At 48.0% G+C, this 12,176-nt stretch overlaps 1 protein-coding gene across 3 annotated transcripts in view; it reads right to left on the minus strand.

The window, feature by feature from the left end:
- Positions 1-846: 846 nt before the first annotated feature.
- The window catches only part of U2AF1L4 (U2 small nuclear RNA auxiliary factor 1 like 4), a 56,124-nt gene continuing 44,794 nt past the window's right edge, over positions 847-12,176 (minus strand). For all 3 annotated transcript variants that reach the window (XM_029577673.1, XM_029577672.1, XM_029577671.1), the window contains exons 6-8: positions 3,689-3,822; positions 3,476-3,571; positions 847-2,203 (exon numbers count right to left, since the gene is read on the minus strand). In XM_029577673.1, coding sequence (XP_029433533.1) covers positions 2,092-2,203; positions 3,476-3,571; positions 3,689-3,822 — 342 coding nt within the window. In that variant the 3' untranslated portion in view covers positions 847-2,091. The remainder of the gene's footprint in view (positions 2,204-3,475; positions 3,572-3,688; positions 3,823-12,176) is intronic.

A 12,176-nucleotide genomic window follows, 5' to 3' on the forward strand; every position in this document is an offset into this window, starting at 1 on the left:
AAAAACAGCTCTTCCTGCAAGTTAGATTGCTGGACCTTAGACAAGCTTTCCCTTTTTTTTTTTTTTTTACTATCCTGTTAACCTTGATCCATCTTAAGCTAGGAAGGAAGCTAAGAAATAGAGAAAAGAGCACTAAAATTTAGCTTTTCAGAAGTCTTAGTGGGGAACTAGAATTCAACCACTCATCTGCTGGAGTCAGAAGAATACTGAAGGATGACAGAGGGGGCACTGCTTATATGGGAGCACCCTTCGAAGTTTTCTCTGACTCCATCTGCTGGAAAGCGGACATAACCCACTGTCTGGACTGATCCGGGTGCATACAGGGACCGGTACCACTGACCAATCTTCCAGCTCTGTACTGCTTTCTTGCCTGAAACTTTCCTTACCCACCCACCCCCACCCCAACCTAACAGATTGGCCCCCCCCCCAAAAAAAAACAACCCAGAAATAGGGTACTTCCCATAATAGGCTTTGGAAACGGCTACCGGCTATCAGCTTGAGTAAAAGAGTGGCCCCCATGTCCCAAGGAAATTCACTGGGGGAATGTCATTCTGGGGATGTCAGTAAAAATACTGAAGAGCTGGAGGGGGCAGACTTCACTAGAAGGGGTAATAGGGAAACAGCTGCCCTTTTTTTTTTTTTTTTTTATTGGCAGGTAGTGAAGCAAAACCTACGGCTCTGGTTGGATGATAAGGAATTTCTTACTTCCTCCCACTGCATTGAAAGGATGCACATCTGTAAAACTGGCCTTTTTTTTTTTTTTTTTTTGCTGGATTGTGGGGGAGGATTAGGGAAAGAAAGAAGCAAAAACATCACCTGCAAAGAACTCACCAAAGAAACTTTTTTTCTTTTCAAAGTTTATTTTCAGATAGAAAAAAAAAGGTAAACATAAAAAACAGCAATTTGGACATCATGAAATGGGCTGGAAAACTGAGGAGGAAGTGGACTTCCTGGTGCTATGCCTGAGTGCTGGGGCTCCAGAAAAGCAGGGACACAGGGAGAAGGAAGCTCCTCCGAACTGAAAACTGCTCGAAATCAAGAGGAAGCAACCGCAGGGTCACATCAGGGAGGGAGCATAAGGTTAAGGAAGAGCATTTTGCAGAAAGCAACCCCCAGGCTATTGCTGTACACAACCTTAGCCAATCTCTCGCCTGAGCGAGGGACCCCCGCGTGGGCTTGAAAGCTCATGTACAGCATCAGCGCTGGAGAATTTTTATGTTGGTCCAATAGAAGATCTCACAGCCTGCAGCGACTCCTCGCTTGTGATACACGAGGAGACAAGGGGGATGAGGCACTCAGGACAGTGTATCTGTCTCTGCCCCGGTGGTGGTGAGGGATCACTGACAGTCACCAGCAGCAAATCTGAATCTCTCATCTGGCTCAAGTCACCCCCCCCCCCCCCCCCCACCTCATTTTCTTTATCCTATGGTCGGTGTTCACCCTCATCTCCACGGGGAAAACTTGTTCCATCCCACCCAGCTCACCAGTGCTATAGCCCAGCAGCACAGGGTCTCAGAAAGCCTTTTCCCCACTGCTTAGAGCAGGACTACCTCCATCAGGCCTGGAGGCCTCCAAGGTCACTCTATTTTTCAAGATATCCACAAGGCCCATGCATGAGAGCCATCTGCATACAGTGCAGAAACCTATCTCATGCATATCCTGAAACCCTAACTGGGTGTGGGGGCCACCGGCCCGTTCAGAGAAACCCTCGCCTAAGAGCTGCCAGCACCTACCATCAGGCCCGGGACTGCTGCGAAGATAAGGCAGGTGCTTAGATTAGAGGAGAGTAGGAAGAGGGGTGGTGCATTACTTTACAAATATTCTTCTACCACCCACCACCCTGACCCTTTACTGAATATTGTCACCCTTGGCCAGCCTGCTTCTGCTGCAGCACTCATTTCCACACTCCCACACAGTCAGGGTGATCCCTCTCACCCCCTCCTCAGTATCCACAGCCCAGTCGCAGCTGTCGGTCTGTCTGTCACCCTGCTTCTGGGGAAGGAAGGAAGCACTGCCCCATCTCCTCTCCACCAACAAGCACTGCCAGGGAGAGGGGAGGCAGCCGATGAGGGGGAAGAGGATGGTTCATGCTCAGAAGCGTCCATGGCGGTATCCCGGAGAGCGCGACCTCCTGCGGTTCCGGTCGTTGGGGCGGTACCTGTCCTGGGACCTGGGCCGCTTTGGGGAGCGAGGTGGGGAGCCACTACAGTGAGAAAAAGGAAAGAATTCGTTTTCAGTCCGTTCTCAGCAGCTGCAAGGCCGCAGGGAAGGGCAGTGTGGGTGCACTGCAGCATCACCCAGACTGATAGTCCAGAGGGCTGACTGCCAAACAGAGGAATGCGAACACACTGCACACATCTGTAACTCACTGCCGCAGCGGTATGAACACACCACATCTGTAACTCACTGCCGCAGCGGTGTGAACACACTGCACACATCTGTAACTCACTGCCGCAGCGGTGTGAACACACTGCACACATCTGTAACTCACTTCCGCAGCGGTGTGAACACACTGCACACATCTGTAACTCACTGCCACAGCGGTGTGAACACACTGCACACATCTGTAACTCACTGCCGCAGCGGTATGAACACACCACATCTGTAACTCACTGCCGCAGCGGTGTGAACACACTGCACACATCTGTAACTCACTGCCGCAGCGGTGTGAACACACTGCACACATCTGTAACTCACTGCCGCAGCGGTATGAACACACTGCACACATCTGTAACTCACTGCCGCAGCGGTGTGAACACTTTGTGCCCAGAGGAAGATATCCTGAGCGTCTGTCTACATCAGCATAGCTGCAATGCTTGTCACCTCCCACCCTTGTCCAATTTTCTTTTTGAAATTAATAAGTGTTATACAATTACAATGTACGTGATTTGTTTTTGTTTTCTCCCATACCCACAGAATGAGAGAAAAGCCGTAGTAAATAAGGCCCACAGTGTCTAAGAGAGCCAATTCCCTACACCAAGTTCTCACCATCCTTCACTACTTACAGCAGGACATGGGAAAATCTAACACTTAGAGCTGAGCTTCTGGTAGGACAGGCGTAGCCAGCTCCTGTCCTCCAGAGCCACAAATAGGCCACGGTTTGCAGGCTATGCATAATAAATATGCATGAGGGAGATTTGCATTGTGCATATCCTGAAAAACATGGCCCGTTTGTGGCTCTGGAGGACTGATGTTGGTCACTCCGATCCTAGCTGCTAATTTCAGCCTTGCCCCTCACATTTGATGTGATGATGTATAAGGCACTTTGGACCTACTTTATTAAAGCTTTCTCCCGTTCTGTCTCTATGGAGAAAACAAAAAAAGACTTAGTAAGACAGGCTCTTTACTGCTCAGCGTCAGTTCTAATCCCCAGACCTGCCATGGATTCAGAAACAAGCTGAAAATTAAATACAAATGACTCATGTGAAGGACCTCTCTCGGTCTGGTCTCTCCTGACAGGACACACAGAACTTACCGAGCGCGGCGACTGCGTCCGTACAACTGTCTGCGGAGGGCGCTAGATATGGGCTTCAGGTGCATGAAGTTACAAAACCCTCCCCTGGTGCATTCCCTGTAAATACACGGGGAGACGAGACAATAAGGCAGGGGGCACTCTCCACACAGACACGGGGGAGAGGAGAGAGAGAGGGGGGGAATTCCCAGCAGGAGAAGAATTCGGCATTCTTACCCCATCTCATACTGCCGGCAGCAGGACTCTCGAAAGTCAGTCACAGGTGACAGCTCGGCAGTAATTGCTTGTCCATTGAACCAGCGGTTGTTCAACTCAGCCAAGGCTCTCTCTGCGTCCTCCTCACGCCGGAACTGGAAAGAAGCAGAGGCGAAACAGGTTGGTGGTAAATCAGTCTGCAGCGGTAGATTGGAAGCGTCAGAGACCCTGCAGCCTCAGTTGTGGATCAGTCCAGCAACTGAGGTGGTTTGGCACTCGTCCTCCTGGGAAATGTTTGTGTGGGAGGGGGCAGGGCAACGGTACATTTTGTTTTAGGGAGTCCTTGGAGCAAGAGTGTCTCTGATCCAGATTTAGGGCCTCTGGAAAAAAAAAATTGAGAAATTACTTACCTGATAATTTAGTTTTCCTTAGTGTAAATAGATGGACTCAGGACCAATAGGTTATGTGTTCCCCTGCCAGCAGATGGAGACAAAGTCAGGTTTCAAAGCTGACGTCACCCTAGATTCACCCCTGCAGTGACCTCAGCCCTCCAGTATTCTCTCAAAAGCCACTGTGGACACACTATAGAAAAAACTTGATTAAAAATGGATAACCGTAACTGTACTCAACCAAACAAACGCTGAATCCCAGCAAGATTATAGCTGCCCTGATCCAGGGACTGGATGACTGCTTACACGTACTCTCTTGGAATCGATATCCACTCCATGGGTGAATCCTTGGCACCGTTCTTGGGCAGCTGTGGGCGAGATGCTGAGTCCATCTGTCCACACTAAGGAAAACAAAATTATCAGGTCAGTAATTTCTCCATTTCCTAGCGTGTAGCCAGATGGATTCAGGACCAATGGGATGTACAAAAGCTACTCCCGATCGGGGAGAGAGGCTGCCCGCGGTCCGTTTAACACCGCCCTTGTAAAGGCTGCGTCATTCTGGGCCTGAACATCCAGGTGATAGAACCTGAAGGTGTGCAAGGAGGATCACGTCTCCGATCGGCAGATGTCGACAGGCGACAGCAGTCTAGCTTCCACCCATGAGACTGCCTGAGCTCTAGTGGAATGAGCTTTAAAGGGTTAATGGCTTTCCTACCTCCACATAGGCTCCTGTGACCACCTCCTTAATCCAGCGAGCTGTGGTAGCTCGCAAAGCTGGTTCTCCCTGCTTCCTTCAACCAGTTCTGAAACTTCCAGATACTGCACCGAAAGTCTACTGCCATTCAAATGGGGGAGGAGGCGGTATTCTTCTGCATTCTTGTGCTTATCTAGGGATGACAACGAAATGGACTGATTGAAATGAAACTCTGAGACCACTCTGGGCAAAAAGGATGGAATGGTCAAAGTAATGCTCCTGGAGTCAACCAGAGGAACGGTTCCTGATACAACAAGCCGAGCATAGAGCCATCAGGAACACCGCTTTCAGGGTTAATAAATGAAAAGGAAACACTGCACAGCAGCCGAAAGGAGGGCCCTGCTAAAAACCCCAATATTAGATTAAGATTCCACAAGGGAAACGATCACCTTGCAGAAAACGGGCCAGGTCCAGATAAGCAGACAGGAGAGTTCTGTTCATCTCACCCCTGGAACAGGAGACGGCCGCTACCTGGACCTTCAAGGAGTTAAGGGTGAAACCTTTATTCAAACCATCCAGCAAAAATTCCAGAATAAGTGGGATTGTGACCATCCGAGGAGAAACACTGCATTCCTCGCACCAGGCCTCAAATACTCTCCAGACCTGCACACACTGTGTGTGAAGTAACGTGGCAATTACTGCTGCTGAATATCCTCGCTTCATCAGGCGAGCCCTCTCAAGGGCCAGACCGTAAGACAGAATTAAGTTGGATTCAGATACAGCAGGTCCCTGTGCAGTGGGAGGCCCAGGGGCTCTCCACCAGGAGTCTCCGCATACCACAGATACCTGGGCCAGTCTGGAGGTATTAGTGGTGCTCAATTCTGCAAATGAACCTGCCCAGGACAGGCCACAAAGGGAAGGTGTATAGCAGCTCCTCTTCCAGCTAGGTCTGAACGAGAGTCAACTGATTTCTTCTGCGACCAAAGAATCAGGGAACCTTTGCACTGTGAGTTCCAGCTAGCAGGTCGATGGACGGGAAACCCCAGCAATCTAGTACCAGCTGAAAGGCTTTGGCAGACGCTGCCCACTCTCCTGGATCCAGACACTCCCTGCTCAGAACGTCTGCTCTGACGTTGTCTTTTCCTGCGATGTGGGAGGCTGAGATCAGCTGTACATAAGAACATGCCATACAGGGTCAGACCAAGGGTCCATCAAGCCCAGCATCCTGTTTCCAACAGTGCCCAATCCAGGCCATACGAACCTGGCAAGTACCCAAAAACTAAGTCTATTCCATGTTACCATTGCTAGTAATAGCAGTGGTTAACATCTAAGTTAACTTAATTAATAGCAGGTAATGGACTTCTCCTCAAGAACTTATCCAATCCTTTTTTAAACACAGCTACACTAACTGCACTAACCACATCCTCTGGCAACAAATTCCAGAGCTTTATTGTGCATTGAGTGAAGAAGAACTTTCTCCGATTAGTTTTAAATGTGCCCCATGCTAACTTCATGGAGTGTCCCCTAGTCCTTCTACTATCCGAAAGAGTAAACAACCGATTCACATCTACCAGTACTAGAACTCTCATGATTTTAAACACCTCTATCATATCCCCCCTCAGTCGTCTCTTCTCCAAGCTGAAAAGTCCTAACCTCTTTAGTCTTTCCTCATAGGGGAGCTGTTCCATTCCCCTTATCATTTTGGTCGCCCTTTTCTTTACCTTCTCCATCGAAATTATATCTTTTCTGAGATGCGGCGACCAGAATTGTACACAGTATTCAAGGTGCGGTCTCACCATGGAGCAATACAGAGGCATTATGACATTTTCCGTTTTATTCACCATTCCCTTTCTAATAATTCCCAACATTCTGTTTGTTTTTTTTACTTAAGGAGCTGCTCAAAAGAATTGTGTTTCTGCTCACCCGGCCTAACCAGGCCCTTGCTTCTATCACAGGAAGCTTGTCCACCATCTGCTGGAGACAGAGAATACTGGGAGGCTGGTGTCAGCATGGAGGTATACAAGGAATGACATCAGTGAGTCTGTTGTTTTGTCTTCATCGGCTGGCTGGCATACATAAACCACTTGTCCGGACTGGTCTGACTAAGAGGAATTACAGTTGCATTGGTGAAGAGAAGGCCCCTGAGTGGAGGGTATATTAACGAGAGTACCTTAGAAGTGGGCAAGCAACTGCCCTGCTGGTATTAAGAACATAAGAACCTGCCATACTGGGTCAGATCACGGGTCCATCAAGCCCAGCATCCTGTTTCCAACAGTGGCCAATCCAGGCCATAAGAACCTGGCAAGTACCCAAAAACTAAGTCCATTCCATGTAACCATTGCTAATGGCAGTGGCTATTCCCTAAGTAAACTTAATAGCAGGTAATGGACTTCTCCTCCAAGAACTTATCCAATCCTTTTTTAAACACAGCTATACTAACTGCACTAATCACATCCTCTGGCAACAAATTCCTGAGTTTAATTGTGCGTTGAGTAAAAAAGAACTTTCTCCGATTAGTTTTAAATGTGTCCAATGCTAACTTCATGGAGTGCCCCCTAGTCTTTCTACTATCCGAAAGAGTAAATAACCGATTCACATCTACCCGTTCTAGACCTCTCATGATTTTAAACACCTCTATCATATCCCCCCTCAGCCGTCTCTTCTCCAAGCTGAAAAGTCCTAACCTCTTTAGTCTTTCCTCATAGGGGAGCTGTTCCATTCCCTTTATTATTTTGGTCGCCGTTCTCTGTACCGTTTCCATCGCAACTATATCTTTTTTGAGATGCGGCATCAGAATTGTACACAGTATTCAAAGTGCAGTCTCACCATGGAGCGACACAAAAGCATTGACATTTTCCGTTTTATTTATTTATTTATGCACTTCCGCCCATTCCATAAAGAGATTTGTCTCCTGTGACAATTGCTGGCTTTTGGTTCCAACCTGGCGGTTGATATGGAATACTGTTGTTGCGTTGTCTGACATTACGCAGACCACTTAACCCTGGAGTTTGTGGTTGAATTGTAGACAAGCCAATCTCACTCTCCGGGCTTCCAGGTGGTTTATGTTCCAGAAGACATCTTCCTTGGTCCGACGACCCTGGGCCATCAGTTCCGGACAGTGAGCTCCCCAGTCCCGGAGGCTCGCGTCTGTCATAAGGACCAGCCAGTTCAGAGGCGACAGGGTACACCCTGCCCAGATGAGCCATCCTTGAGGTCCAGGATGAGATGAAAGGAACCTTCCTTCTTGTGTATGATAAAATAGATGGAATAATGCCCCATATTTTCCTGGGGCGCAGGTATTAGGATTATAGCTCTCATCCTGAGGAGCCTTAAAAGAGTAATCTTCACTGCCTGCTTCTTGTGTTGGGAGTGGCAAAGAGATATCAAGAATATGTCCCGAGGAGTGCTGTGAAATTCCATAGAAACATACATAGAAACATAGAAATGATGGCAGAAAAAGACCAATCTGCCCATCCAGTCTGCCCAGCAAGCTCCCACACTTATTTTCCCATACTTATCTGTTTCACCGACCACCAAGTTCAGGGCCCTTGTTGGTAACTATTTGATTCAAATTTCCTGCCATTGATGCAGAGAGTAATGTTGGAGTTGCATCAAAGGTGAGCATAAGGCTTAATGGTGAAGGGTCTCCAAAAAAACCCCAAAAAAACAGAGGGGTGGGTAAGAGTGTGTAAATTTACCGGTTAGGCTATAGGTATTGCCAATTATTAGGCTTGTTCAATAATTGTTGATTGTTAATGTGGCTCGCGAGAATGATGGCTACTACCTGGAGATAATGCCCTTGTTCGATGTACATGCACACGGTTGGTGAGACTCCAGCGTTGCTCTGGGCTTCAACAGCAAGAGGAAATATGGAAGAAAAAAAAAGAAAAAAAAGGTTTTGCATTCACAAAAAAGCGATGGTTACGTCCCCAAAAAAAGCGGCGGTTACTTCCCCAAAACCAAATAAGCCAATACTTTGCTTTCAATACATATCCAGCATAGTACTCTGCTTCAACGGCAGGGGAGAAAGTCTAACACTTCTCTTTCAACGCATAGCTCTCTGATACAACAGCAGGGGAATGTAGAAAAGAGGATCTGTATATGGACAACAACCAACAAGGTCCGAATTGCATAGTCTGGGAAGACAGAGGCATGGGTGTAGCTTGCTTATTGCGGCGGTTACTACCCCTAATTAAGCTAGATATTCACTTGGATGCAGTTCCAGCAATGCTCTCTGCATTAATGGTGGTGTGGAAGGGAAACAGAACTAAAAGGTACTAAAAGCCAAGAGTAACAAGTATGTGAAAAATTTTTTTTTAAAAAGTACATAGCTTGCTGGGCAGACTGCATGGGCCGTTTGGTCTTCTTCTGCCTTCATTTCTATGTATGTTAAGGGTAGTAACCGCCGCATCAAGCAAGTTACCCAGACTGCACAGATCAATGCCTTGTTGGATGTCTGAATGTAAAACCTGTTTTCCACATTTCCCCCTACCGTTGAAGCAAAGACCAGTGCTGTATATGTATTCAAAGTGATGTATCAGGCTTAATTGGTTTAGGGTAGTAACCGCCGTCATAAGCAAGCTACCCCCACTCTTATTTGTTTACACAGATTGTGAAGTTCAGTCCTTGTTGGTTGTTATCTGAATGCAAATCCCCCTTTCCACATTTCCCCTTGTCGTTGAAGCAGAGAGCAATGTTGGAGTTGCAAAGGCTTACTGAGTAAGGGTAGTAATCATCAGGTAGTAGCCTCCATTCCACTACTCCACCCCCATGGCTTTTCTCGCCTTTATGGATCCACAGTGTTTATTCCATGCCCCTTTGAAATCCTTCACAGTTTTAGTCTTCACTGCTTCCTCTGGAAGGGCATTCCAGGCATCCACCACCCTCTCCGTGAAGAAATACTTCCTGACATTGGTTCAGAGTCTTCCTCCCTGGAGCTTCAAATCGTGTCCCCTTGTTCTACTGATTTTTTTCCAACAGAAAAGGTTTGTTGTTGACCATGGATCATTAAAACCTTTCCAGTATCTTAAAGTCTGTATCATATCACCCCTGCTCCTTCTCTCCTCCAGGGTGTACATATTTAGGTTCTTCAATCTCTCCTCATAAGTCATTTTATGAAGACCAACCACCTTTTTGATCGCCCTTCTCTGGACTGGCTCAATCCTGTCTCTGTCCCTTTGGAGATACGGTCTCCAGAACTGAACACAGTACTCCAGGTGAGGCCTCACCAAGGCCCTTTAGAAGGGGATCATCACTTCCTTTCTCTTACTAGATATTCCTCTCTATGCAGCCCAGCATTCTTCTGGCATATCCTCATATGACTTCCAGTACTCATTTGTCCAAAGTGATCTCGCCCCACCGTTAGCAGAACATCAGTCGAACCCCTACCTCCTCGTTCCGAGGGTGGGGTGGCAAAACTTCATTGGGGGTTCAGAACAAATTTGAATCCGAGCCTGACCCTCTCTTGGGCTGCTGACTCCGAAAGGACTGAGACCTCCCAAAGGAGGTGCAAAAGCGTTGGGAGCCCCTAAATGGACCCCTCATGGGCAAGGGGTACTGTAACTGCTATCTATTATCTTCTGGTAGCCGAAGTACTGGAGATTTGCCCCATTTACTGGCCAGCTTTTCCAATTCGCTTCCGAAGAGGAGTGATCCTTTAAAGGGCATCTTTGTGAGATTTGCTTTGGAGGTTGCATCTGCTGACCAATTTCGCAGCCATTGCTGTGTTCTGGCTGCCACAACTGAGGCCACTCGTCTGGCCGAGGTACGGACTAGGGCCGAGCCCACATCAGCTAAAAAGGCGGTGGCGGGTTCAATAACCACTCTGGAATTCGCCCCCGAGTCATCCAACTCCCGAGAAAGGAGCAGGCATAAATGAGCTACCAGGGAACAGCAAGAAGCAATCTGTAAGGTCATTGCTATTGCATCAAAGGCCTGTTTAAGGATGAACTCCATCCGCCTATCATGCGCAACCTTTAAGGCCACTCCTCCATCCATTGCGATAGTTGTTTGCTTAGAGACGGCACAGACCAGCGCATCCACTTTAGGGAAATGCAAACATTCTCTCGCTGCCAGATCCAGTGGGTATAGAGCTTCTAACTCTGGTCCACCTGTAAAACTTGCTTCTGGGGCATCCAATTGCAGGTCAATCAACTTCTGGATGGCTTCCAGTACTGGAAAGTAGCAAGAGGCTTTCCATAGGGAAATCAGAATGGGATTCTTCTTTGGTTCCATCATAGAGTCCGCTCCAGGAACTCCCAGCATCTTCAGGGTCTAGGAAACCAGGGCCAGTAATTCGTCTCTATGGAAAAACCGTAACATGGTCCAAAATGGTTCTAAAACCGGGGGGGGGGGGGGATTTCCCCATCTTCAAAGGAATCTGGATCCTCTTCTTCTTCTTTCGGATCCCTGCCAGGGATACCCCTGGTGAGTTGAAGCATGCCTCAAGGTCTGCCAATAGGACTGGGAGAGGGAGGGCTTACCAGTTGAGGTTCCATCCAGACAGGGGCAAGTGAAGCAGCAGACTGCGTCTGTACAAAGGCTTGAAGGCCTTGAAAGAATTCCAGCCAAGAAACGGCAGCTGGGTCCATGCCTAGCCCAGGAGGTACTGGGTTAGGTGCTGCTAAATTCCCCTCTCCCATGGATGACCCAGGGTTATTCGGATCCAGGGTACTTCCGGTTAAGGCTGTGGTTGACCCATCCTCTGAATAAGAGGAGCCAGGCTTAGCAAAGTCCAGGGAGGCCAGCTCTCCCTAGGCTTCCTCACAATTTTGACATAAGCAAGAATCCAGGTCAGACTGTGTAGCCCTAATATGACAAGCAGCGCAGAGAGAAAAGTGCTTATGTTTTTTTGCTGCCAGAGCCATTAGCGACGGTAACTGCGTGTTCAGCCAGCTTGTACTTAAAATTTTATGCGCACAGCTTTACTTTTATTCTGTGCCTAGTAAGCTGTGTATGTACAAGCACGACATCTGCGCAGAGCAGACAAGCACTATGCGTACCAGAGCTCTTTGGTGGGCAATACAGATACAAAAGACATGTGCAATATGGCACCTCTGTGGCCTACCATGTGTGTGCCACGCCTAAAGTGGGGCCTAGCCCACTGGGGAGCCGCTCAACCCACTCGGAAGCCCATTTCCCCTTACCCCAATGGGATCAGGAACGATGTCGGTACAGTGCACCGAGCAAGGAGACCGGAGGAAGTCTTACCAAAACTCTTCCAACATCTCTGAATCAGGAGGAAATGGAGAAATTACTTACCTGATAATTTCGTTTTCCTTAGTGTAGACAGATGGACTCAGGACCAATGGGTATAGTGTAATCCTGATAGCAGTTGGAGATGGATCAGATTTCAATCTGATGTCAGCCCTAGTACATATACCCCTGCAGGAAGTGCAGCTCTTCAGTATTCTCCTCGAAAAGCATT

This window comes from Rhinatrema bivittatum, chromosome 14 (genome assembly GCF_901001135.1).
Source record: "Rhinatrema bivittatum chromosome 14, aRhiBiv1.1, whole genome shotgun sequence".
In the NCBI taxonomy this organism is placed as follows: domain Eukaryota; kingdom Metazoa; phylum Chordata; class Amphibia; order Gymnophiona; family Rhinatrematidae; genus Rhinatrema; species Rhinatrema bivittatum.